This window comes from Crocodylus porosus, unplaced genomic scaffold, assembly GCF_001723895.1.
Source record: "Crocodylus porosus isolate Cpor-Errol unplaced genomic scaffold, CroPor_comp1, whole genome shotgun sequence".
Classification (NCBI taxonomy): domain Eukaryota; kingdom Metazoa; phylum Chordata; order Crocodylia; family Crocodylidae; genus Crocodylus; species Crocodylus porosus.
Genome location: NW_017728906.1, coordinates 197,882,465 through 197,901,347, shown reverse-complemented (window position 1 = coordinate 197,901,347; position 18,883 = coordinate 197,882,465). Strand labels below are relative to the sequence as shown.

Below are 18,883 nucleotides of genomic sequence, written 5' to 3'. Positions count from 1 at the left end.
GGAGAAAGTCCAGCGGAGGTCAATGAAAATGGTTTGGGGGCTGGAGGACATGGCTTGTGGGGGAACTGGGCTTATTTAGTCTTTGGAAGAGAAGACTGAGAGGGGATTTAATAGCAGCCTTCAACTCTCTGAGGGGGGTTTTCAAAGAGGATGGAGCTGGGCTGTTCTCAGTAGTGGCAGATGACAGGATAAGGAGCAATGGGCTCAAGTTGCAGCAAGGTTGGATATTAGGAAAAACTTTCTCGTAAGGAGCATTGTAAAGCGCTGGAACAGGTTATCTAGATAAGTTGAGGAGTCTCCATCCTTCGAGGCTTCACACAGCCTTGGCTGGGATGATATAGTTGGGGCTGGTCGTGCTTGGAGTAGGGGGTTGGACTAGATGTGACCCCCCTAAGGTCCCTTCCCACCCTCATTTTCTGCGACTCTATGGCTTTTAGAGCTGCTTGACTGATGTTCCTTGCTCAGAGTCCCCAGGTGAGGTTGGCAGGGACCTTAAATTGTTTCGCCTTCCTCGGCTGCTGGAGGAGCGACTTGCCTACTGCAGTGATGCTCAGTCATGGTTGGCCTTGGGGTCGTGTGAGCCATCAGTGTTACCGTGTTACCACCCATCCAACAATGTAGATCTTTGCTGGTATCTTTTCCTGAAATTTGTCCTATTGATTTTGTTTGCTGGTTTTGACAACTTATTCTATTTCTCACAACCATTTTCAATTTTGGTCCTGTTTTCCTAGGTACACTCCCTCCCAGGCATCATCTATAGTTTCTGTGCATTGTGAAAATACTAGTGCAGAACAGGCCTCTGTGAGACCCCAGTAAAAGCATCCTCCCACCTTAACAGCAAACCCTTGATAACTTCAGTGCAACGGGTGCACAAGTTGTTGAAAATCCTCAGTCCGTCAGTGATTTCATTGATACCTAGTATGTTCGTGGGGATGGCATGGAAAACCTTACTGAGGTCAAAAGATGTCACGTCTGCTGCTTCCCTCTTATCTGCAAACCCTATCAAAGGAGGAAATTAGATTGGTTTGAAGTGATTTATTCCTGGTGGTTTCTTATCAGCTGTTATTCTCCAGGTGATTATACATGGATTGTTTGTTCATTTGTTCGAGCATCTTTCCAATTACCAAAGACATGGTCTTAACTTCCCATGTCCTCCTTTAACACATGAAAGACCTGCACTATGTTTACCATTCTCCAGTCCTTCAGGACTGCCCCCATTCTTCAGAAATTCTTGAAGATAATTGCTGATGATTTAGAGATTGCTTCGGCTAGCTTTTTTAATACTCCAGGGTGAATTTCAGCAGCCCCTGCCAGCTTGAATGCATCCAGCCTATCTGGATGTTCTTTCCCTCTTTCCGCCTACACTGCTACCCCCTTGTAGAAGTTAATTGCATTAACTATCTGGTCACAATTAACCTTTTTTTGTGAAGACTGAAGCAGAAGAGACATCAAATACAGCCATCTTCTGCAAGTTGCATGCTGTCCTGTTCCCTGTCCCCGTTAAGCAATAGACCTAGGCTTTCTCTTCCTTTTCCAGTGTATTTATAGGCCCTTATTTGTTGCTTTTTTTAATGTCCCTAGCAAGTTTCGACTCCTTTTACACCTTAACCTTTCTGATATTTATCCCTACCTGCTCACACTATTCCTTTTAGTCATGTCTTTGTTTCCAGTCTTTATACTTTTTAGGTCACATAAAAAGCTCCCGCTTTATCCATGTTGGTCTCTTCTTGTTTGTTCCCTATCTTTCCCTCTTGGTCGGAATAGTTTGTCTCTTAATGCCATCTCTTTCAGTAACTGCCAGCACTTCTGCACTTTCTCCCTCCCTCCATTTTCCCCCTTCTTTTTTTTTTCTTAGACAACCTATCAACCAGTTCCTGAAGTTTGGTGAAGTCTCTATTTTTTTTAAGCTGTCGTCCTTAGTCTGTTGCTGTCAGTCCTTTGGCTCATGAGCTCCACCACTTCCTAGCATGGGCCGGATGAAATTCAACAGAAGTCAGACCAGATTATCTAACATCCCGTCTCTTCATTTTTTCGTAGACTCTAAGGCCAAAGGGGAAGTGGTTCACCCAAGGTTGCACAGCAGAGCAGTGTCAGAGCCAGCCACTGCACTTGGGGATCATTCGAGTTCTGGCCCCAGCACTGGACTACGCTGCATCTAAGGTAAATGGCAGCTGCATGGTGAACATGCAAAAACCATCCATGCGCTCGTGGAGGTCAAGATGGGATGAAAAACGAGTCTATAGGCAGTCTAATCCATGCTTGGGCTCTAAAACCAAGAGACCCAACTCAAGCCTAACAGCTGATGACCCCAGCTGCTTCCCCTGGACTAAATCTGGGAATTTACTCTAGACTGTGCATAGGTACTGAAGCCAATATTTGTCCAAGGTGCTCTCTTTACAGTGGAGGGAAGCAGAAGTAAATAGAGTTAAGTGTGGAGCAATATCATGCTCACCTCAAATCAGTTGTGTTGCCCTCCTTGGAGTTTGTGCTACTATTTCCACATCCTGCTTGAAGCATGGGCATTGGACTGGGCCAGGGCACTGTAGTCAAAGCCTTATCAGTGGCAAGATTGCTTACCCACCTCCCTTGGGCATTCCTTGCTTTATGCATCTCAAGATCATTTGATGGCTCTTTTTGCCATAGTATTGCCCTAAAGACTTGTGCAGGAGCCATCACCTACAATGACTCCAAAGATGCTCTCCAGGTCACTGCTTTTGCAGACAGTGTCGCATCCCATAAGCACGGCCTGTGGGCACGATTCCCAGGTGCATTCCCTGGGGTGTATTAAAACAGTTTCCTGGACTCCAACCATTTAACCAGGCAAAATGGAGATTGCTGAACATCCTTCCCCTTGTGTAATCTTTGTGTCCTAAAAAAAATAAAATAAAATACCAACAACTATTTTATTGCAGCCCAGAGAATTGCAAAACATTGACTCTTGTAGGGCCAAGAACCAATCCCTGTGGGAGCCTGTTGGAAGTGAGCCCTACCTATTGAGGTCTTCCCCATTAACACGCAAAAGGGTTCGACTTGCATGGGTTTCCTGGTGCGTTCTGAAAATACTGTCGGCATACAGATGGGCAAGCAGCATTTGGCCCCTCGTGAACATTTCCTGTTGGACAGCCTTGCCCTTCACTCTGGAAGGATAACTTTGTTACTAGGGGATCACTTTGGCTTCCTGCCTTTATCAACAGAGCAGCTTGTAGGCAGGAGGCCAAAGGCAATTTGATGTGGTTTCTAATATATGCCACACACAAATGAACTAGAAATGCCTGTGGCATATTCCCTCCGCTCCTTAGAAATGTGCTGCAGACCGTGCCATCCCAAGGTAAGAACAATGCACCTGGCTCTCTTTTATTCTTTGGCTAAATGACCACATAAATGTCTTTCCTTGGCCTGAAAGACAATCGTCTTATTTGTTCTAATTTTTATTGAAGCAATTGGCAAACGAGATTGTTATCCCTCTAAAGATTTCATGCGGTTCTCTAAGAGAATTCTTGCCTTGTAATAGTTAAACTACATCCTGTTTACAAGGCAATTAAGAGGCCCAATAAGTGCAAATCCACAACAGCACCGATATAGGTTATTGCTCCCTCAGCTAGGAAGAGACGATAACTTGCATAAATAGCTCAGCTAGTCTTGAGGGTCTCTGTTGTGCACTCCATGTTATCAGCATCAAGTAAGTGCCAGCTCCCTCCTAGAAGGCTTGAAGCAGTCACAAGTCATTGGTACTGGAACAGAAACCCTTATTGGGTTGTCTTCTCTGTTTACTCCTGCCGGGTTTTTTTTCTTAATGAAGTAGGGCAGGAAGGGAATTCGCAGATGTAAGCTGCTGAAGGCATTGATCTTCTAACTAAAAACTAGCACTGGGCCTTTTTTTTTTTTTTTTTTTTTTTTTTCATGCACCAGTGTAATTCCAGTAGAGCTGATCCCAACTTTCTCCCGTGAGAGGGCAGAGTCACTGGCTGTTTCTTGTCCCTATTTTGAAGTTTTAGGATCATGGGAAAGTAGGGGTCCTCAGTTGGTCATATGGTCCAGGTAGGATCTTCCTGTCATGACTAAACTATCCCAGCCAAGTGTTTGTCCCACCTCCTCTTGAAAACTTCCAGGGATGCAGCTTACATAACTTCTCTAAAAGTCAAAAGATATCACCTCTTTCATGAGTTTTGATTTGTTTTGCCTCTAGACCAATACAGCGACAACCTGGATGCCTGACAACTTCTCTAGACCGCCTGTCCCAGGGCTTGACCACCCTCAGAGTCAGAAAGTCCCTCCTAATCGCCAACCTTAATTTCCCCAGATGCATCTTGAGACTATTTATTGCTCCTAGTCCTGTCCTCTGAGGTTGCAGAGAAGACTAGTTTTGTCAGGGATTTCAGCAGATCTAGGATTTCACCCATATGGCTTAAAAACTGCATTGGGCGCATGGATCAAGGAGGTTGCCCCAGCTCGCTTTCCACATCGGTGGCAGTTGAATGAGTCTTCGGAAGAACAGAATAGGAAATGTAGCAGTTAGCCGGCTTTCCTCGCTTGAAGAATAAAGCCAGAACAGCTGGTGGGCTGAGCTGTGAGAGAGGTCTTGAGTATGTAAATGAGTGCAATGTCTGGAGGTCTCGTAGGCAGGGTTTAACACTTCAAGAGCCTCCTTCCTGCAGCAGGTGGCTTTCAGTAGTACAGAGTTGTAGTACTTCCATCCACGCATGTCTCGGCCCAGGGAACAGTCCCGTTCTCTTAAATGTATGAGCTCCTGCTAAATGTATGAGTGGCTGAAACTGGAATGTACCTGGCAAGAGCTACCGTAATGCATAACATGAGACCAGAGGGGGAAATTGCTCATTTTGTCTTGAGGTCATACAGAAAGTCCAATTTGCTGCTCGTTCCTAGCTGAAAATGGCAGTCTGCCCCCCTTTCCCCTCCCCCCCCCCCGCATTATCTCTCAGCAAATCTTTAGTAGCTCTCTGCCCCAAGATCTCATATTCCTCAAATGTCCTGGATTTCTGTTGGAGCAGACTGCCTGATGAAGGGGGTTCATGCCCAAAAGTTTGCAAGTAAAGACATTTTTTTTGCAAAAATCTTGTGGGTCTAATAAAAGATATCATCTCTACTATGAGTCCTGATTGCCTGTCGGAACAGACTGCACTTTCTTAGACCACTTAAATTGCAAACTGTATAGGACCAGGCTGCGGGGTTTGTGTACTGTTTTCATATTGTGCTGAGCACAATAGCGTCCTGGCTGCTGCCTGAAACTCCTGGGAATGACCATGTTGCGGGGTTTTTGGTTGTAGCCATGTTGGTCTAAGGACATAAGGTGGCCAGGTTCATCACATAGATGTGACATCTTTTATTAGACCAGCTGAGTAATTGGAAAAAAGGTCTTTGCAGAGCCAGAACTTGAATGTTCAGTGGCTGGCTCTGACACTGCTCTGCAGTGTGACCTTGAGTGAACCACTTCCCCTTCGGCCTTAGAGTCTATGAAAAAATGAAGAGATGGCGTGTTAGATCATCTGGTCTGACTTCTGTTGAATGTCATCTGGCCCATGCTGGGAAACGATGAAGCTCACAAGCCAAAGGACTGAGAGCAACAAACTAAGTATGGCAGATTAAAAAAATAAGAGACTTCAGCCAACTCCAGAAGGTACTCAGTTGGTCTAATAAAAGATATCACATCTACCCAAAGAACCGTGGCTGGGAATTACCATAATACACATAAGTATATATGATCAGGGCATTTGTAATGATGTGCTTTCCTGTCTTTTTGTGTTTTGCATATTGGTGAGTAATTCGCAAGGGATCTCCAGGTCCTTGGTATGAATTAGCCAGGAGCCACTATTTGCTCTATGGGGGGGAAAAGGGAACTGTGCAAACTGTGAAGTCAGTGCAAACTTCTAGGAAGTGGCTGGCAAAAGGTTTCTGAGCTGCAGAAGAGACTTGCAGAGGGGCTCAAAGGACAAAAGTGGCAACGATGACACCTCCAGGGTATTTAATTGCCTGTTGTTAAAGGGTAGGGGAAGAGGTGATAATAGCATGTGGTTGGAGACCAAGAGGACTGAAACAGTGGGAAGAGGAGGAGAGATGCTATTAGTCATCGTCCTCTGTCTTTACACCACATTTGACCAGTTTGTTTCACATGCTTGTGCTCACTTGTTGTACTTTGTGCAGTCTTTCATTGTACATGTGCCTTCAAGCAGCGGGCATTGCAGCGTTGCATAGTCTGAGGCCCTGTGCCGCAGTTGTGGGTGGTACAGCCCCACTTTAATTCCTTGAAGCATCCAACTCCAGCACGTAGGCAGTTGAGACATCGCCCCTTTGCCATGGTTTGTCACCCGCTGGTGGTAAAGATTCGGCCACTGGAGCGTCCATTTTTTCGCTGTCAGGTACTTTCCTCAGCCTCTTGTTGCACATCTGTAGCTGTCTCTCTTTGGATGTGGCGTCAAAAAGGTTGGGTGCTAGTGAGGAAGCTCCTGCATGACTTGAGTCACTTGTGTGCTGCGGGGCGGTCGGACAGTGGGTGCCCCACGTCTTCAGTTTGTCTCGATCGCTGTAGGCCACAGCAGAAGCGTTCACGTTGTGACCCATCAGGTAATAACCTGGTAATGGCTGCAAATTCTGCTAACGCTCCGAACCACAATTTTGACTATCAGTTAATACCTGATATTTTAACCTGTCCCTCCTCCCCCACCCACAGATTAATGGGGCGGAAAGGAGTAGAAGAGCAGCAGTGCAGATGGATGGGTTTGTTCTCCAGGGGCATCTCTGCCTCAGAGCTCCCAAACCCCTTGTTGGAAGGGATAACGAGAGAGCTCGTGGTGCTAGTTAGCGAAGTGGAGAAGCAGTAGGAATAACGAGCATTTCTCACTGCTTGAACGTGACTGGTGCAGGCCTGTAGGATACCAGCCTGCTCAGAGGCATGTGAGTTAAAGCTTTTTATCTGGAAATGGCGTTGTAGTTGCCTACAGTTCTGTGTTGGAGCCATTAAAACACAGCCATGAAAAGATCTAGCAAGGGCCGTAAAGCAGGAATCAGCAGCTTGGCTCCGTTCTCTCGTGACCTGGGAAGATGGCAAGGTCAGAGGTTGAAAATAGGATGTGTGGAAGAGAGGAAGGAGAAGAAAGAAGGTAGAGGCTTTCCCCAGTCTTATGTTGCTTCATGGTTGAGAGTAGCCATATGTAGGGTTTAGATTATGGTTGTATGGGATGGTTTGGATAGGGATGATCCTGCTTCAGTTGGATTGGATGACCTCTGGAGGTCCCTTCCAGCCCCACTTCTCTCTGACCCAGTCATTTGTTTTGCATAATTCACTGATGACTCCCCACTGACCTGTGCAAATGGAAGTGGTGGTCTGCCCTCCTCCTGTGGTGGTCTTTTAGTCAGGTCGAGATTACCAAGCTATGGAGGGACTATCCAGAAACATGTGCTTGAGGCTGGTGCTCCAGGCTGGGTTCATCAGTTCTGCCAACCTGCCCTTGCAGTGTGTAGGGCATAGGTCGGCCAAAACAAAGGGTGAGGGATTCACCGCCTTCTCCTCCCCGTGGAGCTCCTGGCTGGAGTTGAAGTGTCTTCCTTTCCCAGCTGAGCACCATGGGAGGTTTGGGAGTAGCAACCTGACTTGCCCTTCCTGTGAATGGATTTCTTCCCTGAACCCCTTCAGCTGTTCAGGCCTCGTGACCTCTGAGTCATAATGAATCTAGTCCACAGTGTCTTAGGCTTGGTACCTTTCGGTAGGTTTGGTACCTTTAAACAACTTCAGTATAGCACCAAGGGAGGTCACTGTCGTAACGGGGTATTGCTGTGTCCCCTGTGTGGTTGTGCCTGCTTCTCTCTTCATTTCCCATTGAACATAGCAGTAACAGAAAAACTGCAAACCAGGTGCTTAATTACTCCGTTTACTTAATTGGCCGAATTCAGGGATCAGCAGCCTACAGCCCGCAAGCTGGATCCAGCGCACCCAGTGATTTCATCTGGCCCATGAGGCCTAGATATGGGCAGCGGGCAGCTTTGGTGATAGGGAGAAGTGACAGCGAGGAAAAGCAGCAACCAGTTTGGAAAGCCCGCCAACTTTGGAGCAAGTTGTGTCATTTCAGCGTGCTGCCAAAAAGGTTGCTGATCCCTGGTTTAGAGGGCCCTGTTGTCAAAACTGAGAGTTATTATCTATGTTGTAGAATGGCGAGACTGGGACTTTTTAAAAGAAAAGTTGTGTATTAAGAGATACTGGTCAATATTATTTTTAAATAATAATAATTCAGTGCATCAAGGATAGACTGTGTCATCTATCCCAATATATAGGATAGATACCTAACCACTAATGCACTCTGGATGTCTGCAGTATATCCATGGCAGAGCATGTTAGGAATAATGAGATTTAGAAGCGTGCCCTGGTCTTTTGCAAGCATATTACAAATTACTGTGACCATGCAGTCCAAACTGGTTACCAGCCCTGGGAACATTTGAAGTTGGTCTCGCACTGTTTCCTTGGGTTCATGCACAACTTTAATTTTTTTCTTTGTCCTACAGATTTGAAAATGCCTCTATCAGCCTGGTTCAACTTGCTGCTCCTCCTTCCTTGCATTGGTACGACCAAGACCTGCTATCCAGGGTGCCACTGTGAGGTGGAGAGTTTTGGGCTCTTTGACAGCTTCAGCCTGACCAAGGTAGACTGCAGTGGAATAGGGTCGCACATTGTTCCCGTGCCAATCCCATTAGATACCTCCTACCTGGACCTGTCTTCCAACAAACTGGAAACCATCAACGAATCAATGCTTAGTGGCCCGGGTTACACAACATTGGTTAGCCTTGACCTTAGCTATAATAAAATTGCCAAGATCTCTTCCACTACTTTCTCCAGGCTCAGGTATCTGGAGTCTTTGGATCTGAGTCATAACTCTTTGGAAGTCCTTCCAGAAGAGTGCTTCTCCAGTTCACCATTGGGGGACGTAGATTTGAGCAGCAACAGCCTCTTGGAAATAACAATGGAGGTCTTTGCTTCCAAAGGTCAGGGGAAACCCATGAACGTGGATCTATCCAACAACGTGATACGCAGAGTGGCGAGACATCGCAACAGAAACATTCCCAACATCCAGAGCTTAAATCTTTCTGGAAACAAACTAACTACCGTGCCAAATCTTCAAGGGATTCCTCTCCGATACTTAAACCTGGATGGGAACCCGTTGGCCAAGATCGAGAAAGGTGCCTTGGTGGGGCTGAAGGATTTAATCCATTTGTCTCTCAGCAGTCTTCCTGACTTCAGAGAACTCTCTCCCTACAGCTTCAAAGAATTGCCAGCCCTCCAGGTACTTGACTTATCCAGCAATCCCAGTCTTAAGTCGCTGAGTGCTGAAGTTGTCTTTGGTTTAAACTCCCTGCAAGAACTCAACCTCTCCAGTACAGGTGTACCATCTTTGCCAAAGACTGTGCTAAAATACTTACCGTCCATCAAAAGCATCACCTTGGGAAAGAATGTGCAGTGTTTTAAGACGATTAAAGAAGGGCAGTACCACCGACAAATGGGGCACACCAAAAAAGAGGTCCTCAGTTGTCACGACAGCAATGGGTCTGTAGCGGCAGCACCCTATGTTTTGTGATGACAGTTGGAGCGGGTGGGAGTGGAGGGGATTATACGGCTGCCCGGACAGAAATGGGCTGCAGTGTGCCTTTTGTAAAATTGTCAATAATTTATATATTTGTATATGCCAATACTTGATTGCGTGTGTGTTTTATAAACTCTGTATTACTGGCCACCATTTTCTTCCACAGTCATTTGCAACTTCTTGATTCCCTCAAGCCATTTTAGCATCATGCCTCCAGCTCAGGAGTTCAAGAATAGCATTTTACTGTGAAAGGGGACCAAGCAATGTCGCTATTCTGGACTTTTAATAGAGGGAACAAATGCATTCGGACCAATTGTACTCGCAGCCCTCTCTGGTGCACATCAAAAACACGTGAACTCTGCATTCATTTACTTGCAAATCCATGTTTCATCTCCTTTCCTTTTATTCCTCAAGAAGTGCCTTCCAGATGTTGCCTTCGTTAGCAGAGCCTTGCTCATTTGTCATGCACTTTCGGTCTGAAGAAACCTTTTGGGACACATGTGAGCAAAGGGTGCTGCTAATGTTTTTAAATGCTGTTTGCATAGAAGTGCAATGAACACTGGGTAACTGGGGACCATATTTTCCCCTCTGTCTTTCTGATTGCATTGGAGCCTCCACTGAGAAGCTGTCGGGATGCAGATGTGTCCTTGATCTTCCTGGAGACAAACTGTTCAGATATAGCCCTGTGTCTACGCCGCTCTTGCTATTCTTGCAGGCTCCTGCCTCTCACTGTCCTCTGTATATAGCAGGGTGGGTCTGCCTCCAATAAAGAGCAAATGGTCTGGGAGCTCAGCTCCCATAGGGGCAAAGGAGCATGAGCTGTGAAACAGAGGGAGCATGTAAACTAGATTTGAAACCTTTTTCGAGGAATCTTAACTACCTTATCAATCAGAGACAGGAACCCAAAGGACTGAGCCAAGAAATTTTTGTTCCTCCTCTGCCTTCCCCTGCCTGGGGAGAACTTGTGCAGCACAGCTGGGCCTTGTGAAAGCAGTTTCATGCTAGAAAATATCTGCCTAGCAAATGCAGCATGGGAAGGGAGGAGAGAGACTCCAGCCCCAGTGCCTGGGGTGACATGTGCCGGCTCTCCAGCAGCCCAGGCAGTGCAACACTTGCTGCTTTGTGCTGATTGTTCCTTCCCCACCTTGGCAGCTAATGAATCTGTTTAAGCCCTTGCCTGTAGAGCTTGCAAAAGCACATAACCACATCCCTCTTCCCTCGGTTCCCTGCCTGATGAGCATGGCGATAGAGAGAAACCACAGAGCAGGGACAAAAAACAGTTTAGGGAAGTGGGTAGCACTGGCTGAAACAGGAAGGGGGAGAACAACGTGGAGGACGTGGGGCAAGGCCACTTGCAAAAAAAAAAAAAAAAATGAGGAAAGCTCCTGTTCCATTGAGCTCAGTGGGGAATTTGGTATCAGTCCCCAAAGGGAGGGAGTGACGCAGTCCGCCTGGCTGTGACAACCCCATCGGTGGAGGTGTCTCCTTCCCCCCTACCTGAATTTGGTCCACTGTCCCTAGGTAGGGGAGGGGAGGAAGAGAAACCATGCAAAGCAGTGTCAGCTCTCGGCTGTATTAGGCTATGGTCTTGTAGGAGTAATTGCAGCCATGTAACCAAAGTGTGTCCAGACTACCTGGAGGAGAAAAGGGCAAGGTTTACCATGCATTAGCTGCTAGTGAGCACAGTGTTATACCATGGTAAGGGAAAGCTACCCCTGTGGTTAATATAACTCCCTTTCCTTAAGCAACCTTTTCCTTTGTGGTTTCTCTGTACTGATCCAAGCTGCCTTTTTAACCAGCTTAAGTTGGTGTGTCTGGTCATTTTGTTTAAACCCATTTTTTTAGTTTAGTTTAGTTTACGTCTGTTAGGATGGGTGAAACTAAACTGCTCTAAGCCACTATTTAAACCCAAATGGGTACATCCGCCTGGCTGTTTGCATCATCACCCCTATTGGTTCAGTTGACCGATGTGTAGACGGTGCGAAGGTTTAGTGGCGTCAGAGTTATCCCAGACTTGAGCAGGTGGAAGAGGGATGAAATCAGGCTCGTCTCATACGCCGGCACTGAGAATGGCAGCCCACAATATGGGCTGATAGGAAGTGCAGGGGCAGAGTCTCCAGGGAATCGGGACAAATGCAGCATCCCCTGGAAGTTGGGGCAGGAGGGAAGGTCATATGGAGAAGGTCAGGATACACCTGGTTATATCCGTAACCGCTGAATATATTCTGATCTGCCGAGTAGAAGAAGGATGACAAATCAAAGGTGCTTTGCAATGGAAACCCGCATCATGGATCCCAGGAAGAGCAACATCTTCCTGCTTTCATCCTCCGGAGTATTTTACTGCCAGAAATTACAGCTGCCTCCAACCCATTCTCTGTGGGAATGGTAGACAATTGAGCAAATCCAAGCCAGCTGTTGTCTAAGAGGGGCCGATTCACAGCTGTAGTTTTATCTCAGCTCTGGATCCAGCATTGGCTTTCCAAATATTTCCCAGCAAGAGTTTTGCTCGTTCGAAATGGCTCGGTCCCCTCTCGTATCGAATGACAACCATTTCTGGTTGATTTTTCCGTGTTTGCTGAGCCTTTTCATTGCTCAGCTGGCCTTCAGGGTCATGAGAAACCTGTAGATTTTCTTAAAAAGGCAACAACATTGTCTCAGGCAGAGGATGCCAATCTACAAGCCTTCAGGAGGGGAAAGGATGGACAAAGAGTTGTACTGAGTTGTCCTGTCTTTCTAATGGAGCTTGCCTTTTTAAGATAATTTTTCTGCTGGCAGAAAATTTAATTTTTTTTTAATTGCTTAAGTTTATAATTGTGTACTTAGGTGGAATGTTAGGGGAATAATAAAGGGCGACAGGAGGTCGGGCCCTTGTACCACTGTGGTAAATCTGTAATGCCCAATGTGACAATCCAATTGAAGACTGCAAGATGAGCTCTTGTAATCTCATGCTAGCTGCTAGTTAAGTGAGTCTCAGCAAGGGCTGGCAAAGACCTTCTCTGTGTCTTTTTTTTTTTCTTTCTTTGTAAGAATCTCTGCAGCATTGTAATGCTTTACGATTATTTCACAATATAATAAAGTGATCCAGAGAAGAATGAAGCTGCCTCTCCTGGTTTTCTCTTCTGATGCGGCCAAATGCTGGGTTGCTAATGATGTCTGAGGAACCTCTCTGCACCCCAGGTGGGGTTTTAAACCAGTGTTTGCTTGTGCCGTCTCCAGTGGTGCCAAAGTCAATGAGATGGCACCTATCTGCTCACGGCAGCGTCTGCCCCACTACGTCACTTAGCGGTCTGGCTGGAAGGGAGGATGAAATGCTTTGTTTCGATGTGATGGCACTGGAAGGAAAGCTTTGGCTTTTGGACATGCAAGAGAAAAAGCCACGGGGTATTCGGAGTGCGTTTTCCCCCGCCAAGGTCTGCTCCAGAGTCTGTTGGAGTCTCTTCGGCAAGTTTGGGGTCAGGCCTGCTAGTGAGAGATGGTCATAGTGGGGAAGGACGGTGGAGTAACAAGCACAGTCCAGACCCTGGAGTCACTAGGATTGTCTGTGCCCATGACCTATGTCCACAGCAACACTAAAATGACAGCCTGAGACAAGGGTGCTCAACCCCTGGCCTGCTGACCAAACCCAGACTGCAGAGCCATGATATCCCGCCCGCAGGGTCAGGAAATTTGGTGACGGGCCCAAGCCCCGCATGGTGGGTCAGAGCTGGGCCGTGCCTCCTTTCCTCCATGTATCTGGGTTGGGGCTGGGTCACACCCCCCATGTGGGTAGATCAAGGCAGGCTACACCCCGCTCCCCTGCACCTGGTTCAGGGCTGCCCCCCACCCACCCACTCTGCTTGGCCAAATGGGGCCCTGCCATACCCACCCCAGGTGCTCGATCAGGACCACCAGCTGGATCCAGCCCACAGAGGGACCAGGCACTGTCCATGCGGTCCACTGGGCAAAAATGTTGAGCACCTCTGCCCTGAAACATCACTCAGCTTTGCTGCAAGTGAGTGCCATCTAAACACAGTCTGGCATGAAGGCAAAATGCTTCCAGCAAAGAGATGTGTATATGTGAGCAGGTGTTGCAGGGAGGGTGTCACAGCCTGGCTTTAGTACAGATAGACAAAGCCCCAGCCTTCATATGCCGCAGTTTCCCCTAAGTGCATTGCCATCAAAGAGGTAAGCTAAACCAAGGTACGTGCTGCTCGGTGTCATTCAGAAAAACATGAATGACAAAAACATCCTGCTTTGTTTTGTTTTTAAAGTGCTTTGCCCCTGCCAAATGAGAAGCCCGGTCGTGTTTAATTTAAGCACTTGGCAATTATGCAGTACTAAAACCAAGGTTATAAAAGCAATACGCACAAATCCTCCGTGCTCGAGGCAGCTTTCAAGAACCAGCCCCGATCTTTATCTTGCGAAGCTGAACAGCCATTGAAATATCAGTAAAGTGCACGCTGTCCGATCTAGTTTCTTTGCACGACTCGAGTGACAGGGATTCCTCCTATGTGGAAATCATACCACGCTTCATTTTTCCTGCTGGTGAACCTGCCTTTTCCTTGTCCCGTTACTGGTCCCATCACGGCAATTGGATGATTATCTCATCCTTCTCCCCAGATGCATCTTTTGCTGCTCTTCTCTCTGATACCTTCAGCTTTGAAAGCTGCCTTCTGCTCACAAATCGCTCATAGAGGAATATGGTACATCTCAGAAGCAGTCACCCCACTCTTAAGACAAACCTATTATACCTGATTCTTTAGCCCACAAAAACACTGGCTTTTTTTTTCACGGGCCATGTCGCATCTGTAACTCCATCGAGTTGACAGTCCAGTAGTCCCCATCCATGCTTTTCCTTGGGCTTTTTCCTTCCTACAGTCTAGGCAGGCTGGGTGGGATTTTTGCTCTTCTCATGTCCATCCTGGAGGTATGAGCTCTAGGCAGCTCCGTGCTTTGCTGCACAACTTTGGGCAGTGCCATATACAGCATATCTGAGTCCGTATCTGCCTCTCTCCAGGTCCTTCACAGGGCAGCCCTGCCCCAACTCGGGGTCCTGGATTGCATTAAAAGTTAGGAGTTGCAATGCATAACTTGTAGGCACCTCTGTCTTTTATTAGACCTACCCCTGGACCCCTTCTCCTAGTCTGCTGTCCTCGCCAGTGGCCGCAGCACCACCTAATTCGGCTCCAACTGAACTGTGCTAGTGGGGTGTTATTTTGGGGGTACGGCTGTGGCCATCTGGCTGTGAATACACTGCACAACACTGAATCGGATGTGAATCAAAGCATCCTATGCAGCTGGCAATGGATAGGTCAGGGGTCAGGCTGCTCAGCAGAAAGGACACTGCTCACCTCTGATTAGACATCTGTTACTAGACTTCCACCACTAATTTCACACAGTGCTTTAACCATGGCACAGATGCACTTAAGGGCATAGGATGACTTCAGTTTATGAAACCTCAAAGAAGCAATGATCAATTCTGCCTCAAACTTCCTGTGCTTCTAATACCATGTTTTGCAGGCTGGTACAGACCAGGTCCCTTCCCTGAGGACCTTCTGCTCTACCAAGGCATGGTACGGATACAATAGAGAAGGCTTTTCCAATAACAGGTGCCTCACAGGCTATGGGTACGCCGGCATTTTAGTTGCTTTCCATGCCACTTTCGCCTGTGGACATGGGTCACGGGCACAGACTTGCATGGAGCAAGGTGGCTACAATCCTTGGAGAACAACAGGAAAACCTCAGGCCAGATGCCATGGCCATGATCACTGGATGAGTAGTTGTTCAGCAGAAGCAGTTGCAACCCAAATGCTGGAGGTGTCATTTCTCCCAACCCGAGTCGCCATCACTTCTAGGGCCGGGCTAGCCTCTATGTTGGCTCCAAGGCGAGGCATAGCTCCGTTCAAACCAGGGCAGCCACTTCTCTCTTATTTTAAGGGCTGTCTCTTTGCCCCAGGCAAAGGGAGACATTTCTTTCCCTGACCGTCAGCTGTAAGTGTGCAGGCTTGTGCTCTGCTGCATGTGTCCGACAGCGAGGATGATCTGTAGCAGTGGTACGTGCTTTCAGACTGAGATGCCCATTCAGTTCCAGCGTATTTGTTCCACAAATGTCCCACACCGGAAACCTCTGCTGCATCTTCTCCCTGGCAGAAGAGTGAGTTGCTCTGGGACATTACTGTCCAAACAGGCTCCCCAGCCAAAAGGAAGCTGCATGGCAGAGAGACACCAGAAGTAAATCCTGTCTATAGGGAACATAGGAAGGTTCAGAGCTGCTCCGAGGTCTGGCTTCTGGGAAGAGTTGAAGTCTCTTGACTCTTCGCGGTTTCAGCAAGACTCGGCCTGCAGGACAAGAAGGAGGGAAGGGGCTCCTGGTGCCCTTGGACCATCCTGTGGTTTCCTTGCTTCCACACCCTGCTTGATCTGACCCCTCTTGCTGACCCTGCTTCAACTTCAACTTCTGCTTCACATCTGGGAAGACTGGAACGCGGCTCTCACAGGTATCTGCCTGACCTTGCTCTGCCAAGGTGTTTGGCCCCATCTCAGACTCTGACCTTCTGGCTTTGACCCCTGGCTACCCCAGGGACCTTTGGCTGATGGGGTGTGTAAATCACCAGTCAGACTGCCTACACCTCGGTACGTGATCATTTGGTGTTGTGCCTATGCCCAGGCCCTGCCTTCCTATCCAAGGTGCAGAGGGTGGGATTGGAGATAAGAGCTAAGTGACTTGCCAGAGGGCATGCATTACATCAGTAGCAGAGCTAGGCCTAGACTACAGGTCTCCCGAGTCCTCGTGCAGCCCAGCAAGTGCCCTGCAGCCTGAACTGCTGCTGATGGCACTGCCCAGCCTCTTCCCACCTGCTACTATCTGCCTCACACTTATATCCCAGGGACTCCCTGCAACCTCCCCCTCCTCCAGGACTGCCAGTCCACGAGCTCCGACTCCTCTGTTAGTGAAGGAGGTGAGGGTTTGAATTCCCTTCCAGAAAACAATTATCAATTATCAGTTGTCAGTCGCCTGGTTGGTATCTGACTGGTGAAGGAGCACTGAAGGGTCTCTGAAGGTTTCTGTGGGCTTTGGGCCTGACCGAGGGCAGGCCCCTGTGTTTATAGGACATCATGTGACTACAGGGTCCCTTCCAGACCCTTTCACATACCCTAGCCAGAACTGTCCTATTAAAAACCACTTACAATGGGCCACAGGTACAGCGCAGGAGAGGCAAGGCCACCACAAATGCCGTGTCTGCTACAAAGGCAGGGGATTTAAGTTGCATATGCTCAGATGATCTTAACAGCACCATGCTTCATACAGCCAAGAAAGGCAACCCTCCCAGCAGTCCTTGCTAGTCTGACCTAGAGGGAAACTCCTACCTGCCCCACACTTAGTGATCAGTTTGACTCCCTGAACATAGGAGCGAGACCCTTCAGTCAGGTGCTTTAAAGGGCTCTCCATATTGGCAACTTCTTCCTGGTCTCTCTAGCTGACCAGCGGAAGCCCTGAAGGCTGGGACACAGTACTCATGATAGCATGGGACTGGACGTCCTTTCCACTCCTATGTTTCTCAAAGTTCAACCCCTTACAATCCCCTGGTGCACCATTCAAATCCCACAGTAGGGATTGCACGGGGGGGTACTCCTGATTTGTCAGGCCAGCTGCATCCAGTCTACATCCATTCATCCTGCTGGCTCAACTCCAGCCAGACTTATTCTGTATTTCTTGCCCATCCCTGCCCTGCTCTGCAGAGCTGCTGTTTGCTGTTAAACAGCTGTTGTGTTTCACCCAGGCTGTGGCAGGGGAAGTGATTCTTTACATAGTTTGTTTAAAGTGCTCTGAGATCCTTAGAGATGAAAGGCCTTATGTGAACGTGCCACTGTTTTCATTAGTTGCCCATATGGTAGCAAATCCAGGGCCACCTAGGGCAGACTTGGTGGTGACTATGCCGTATACCAAGGCCATCCTGAATGTCGGCTGTGGTGCAAAAAGAACGCGGCTCCCCCGAAAGCACTGAGTCGTATCATGCACACACAAGAAATGCTAGCAGAATAGCGCACATGCTGCAGCATTTGCTTGTAGCAGGGATTTTTAACCAGGGTGCTATGGCTCCATAGGGTGCCATGAGATCTTGTAAGGGTGTGTAGCGGGGCACTAGGGTGCCTGCTACTGGTAGCAGTAATTGGGTCAGCTGCCACTCACCAGGGCATCACAGATGTGGGTTGCTAAGGCAACCGGTTGGGTCAGCTGACCAGAAGGGGGCAGGGCCTGGCCTATATAAACAGAGAAGGCTGAGGCCAGAGGCAGTTCCTCTCTGGCAGCCTAAGGAGCAGGAGCAAGCAGGGTGGGCGCAGTAAGGAAGCTGGATGGCTTGAGCAATGTTGGCAGGATGATACGGGGTGGAGGGAACCCTGACAAGGATATGGACGAAGGACAGCCAGGTTGGCCAAGGATTTATGTTATAGCTGAGGGGCTTTGCGTTTCTGTTTTGGTTGTGATGTAAGACCGGAAGACTGGGCAAGGGTGTAGGGGTGGAGGAGGCCTCATAGGAGCTCCCCAGCAGTGGTGGGGAGTTCCTAGCGCTGGAGAGAGCGTTGCGTTTTGGGGTGTCCCGGCCCCAGTGTGGGCGATTATCGGGAGGAGCCCAGTGTGGGCGTGGGCAAGAAGCCCCAGTGGGGCGTAAGACCCAGGAAAGGGGTCTGGGGGCCAGGTAAGGCTGAGGCTGCCTGAGCCCCAATTGGGGAGAAGCCCAGTGGGCGTAGGACCCGAGGAAGGGGTCTGGGGCCAGATAAGGCCAAGGCCGCCTGAGCCCTGAGTGTGGGGACCGTGAGGCACAGGCCCCTGTTGAGTGTGGGGAGCATAAGAGAAGCAAAGGGGCACCCATGAGGGCTCAGGCGGGCAACTGGACAGAGCTCCAGTACAGCAAGGCACGGTGCCAAGGAGCGCAGGAAGGCAGCCTCCCATTAAAGATATTTACCAGCAAGACGTGGTGGGTGAGATAGAGGGTGCATTCGAGACCCGATTTGGCATGGTAGGTAGGGGCGCTAGGGGAGGTCACGGCACCCCTAGAGGGTGTCCTGCCACAGGGTGCCATGGGCTTCTGCACAATATTAGCACTATTAGGTGAGAAAGCACCTACAGATGAGTCACAAGACAACCCCAGACATTTAAAATAGGAATCCAGCATGTCAAAGCCATTCTGGCCTGTTTTGGTCTTGCTGAGTTCTTCGCAACAGAAGAATTACTCTAGCAATTTTTTCCATAGTCCATAAACAAGTGAAATTTAAGAGCTGGCACTTTCCAAAGGGGACCTTGAGTCTAAAATGAAGAT

The 18,883-nt window shown here is 48.4% G+C and overlaps 1 protein-coding gene across 5 annotated transcripts; it reads left to right on the top strand.

The window, feature by feature from the left end:
* The first annotated feature begins 252 nt into the window (after positions 1–252).
* TSKU (tsukushi, small leucine rich proteoglycan) lies at positions 253–12,680 on the top strand. Of its 5 annotated transcripts, XM_019530456.1 has the most exons (3): positions 253–1,073; positions 2,038–2,160; positions 8,512–12,680. In XM_019530456.1, exon 3 carries the CDS (start codon positions 8,520–8,522, stop codon positions 9,576–9,578), a length of 1,059 nt encoding a protein of 352 aa, XP_019386001.1. In that variant the 5' UTR covers positions 253–1,073; positions 2,038–2,160; positions 8,512–8,519; the 3' UTR covers positions 9,579–12,680. The 5 variants fall into 5 exon arrangements, 4 of the variants coding, with proteins under 4 accessions (XP_019386001.1, XP_019386000.1, XP_019386003.1 ...); XR_002100125.1 differs by lacking the exons at positions 253–1,073; positions 8,512–12,680 and adding an exon at positions 6,375–6,476 and having other exon boundaries at positions 1,878–2,160; XM_019530455.1 differs by lacking the exon at positions 253–1,073 and having other exon boundaries at positions 1,886–2,160.
* Positions 12,681–18,883: the final 6,203 nt, after the last annotated feature.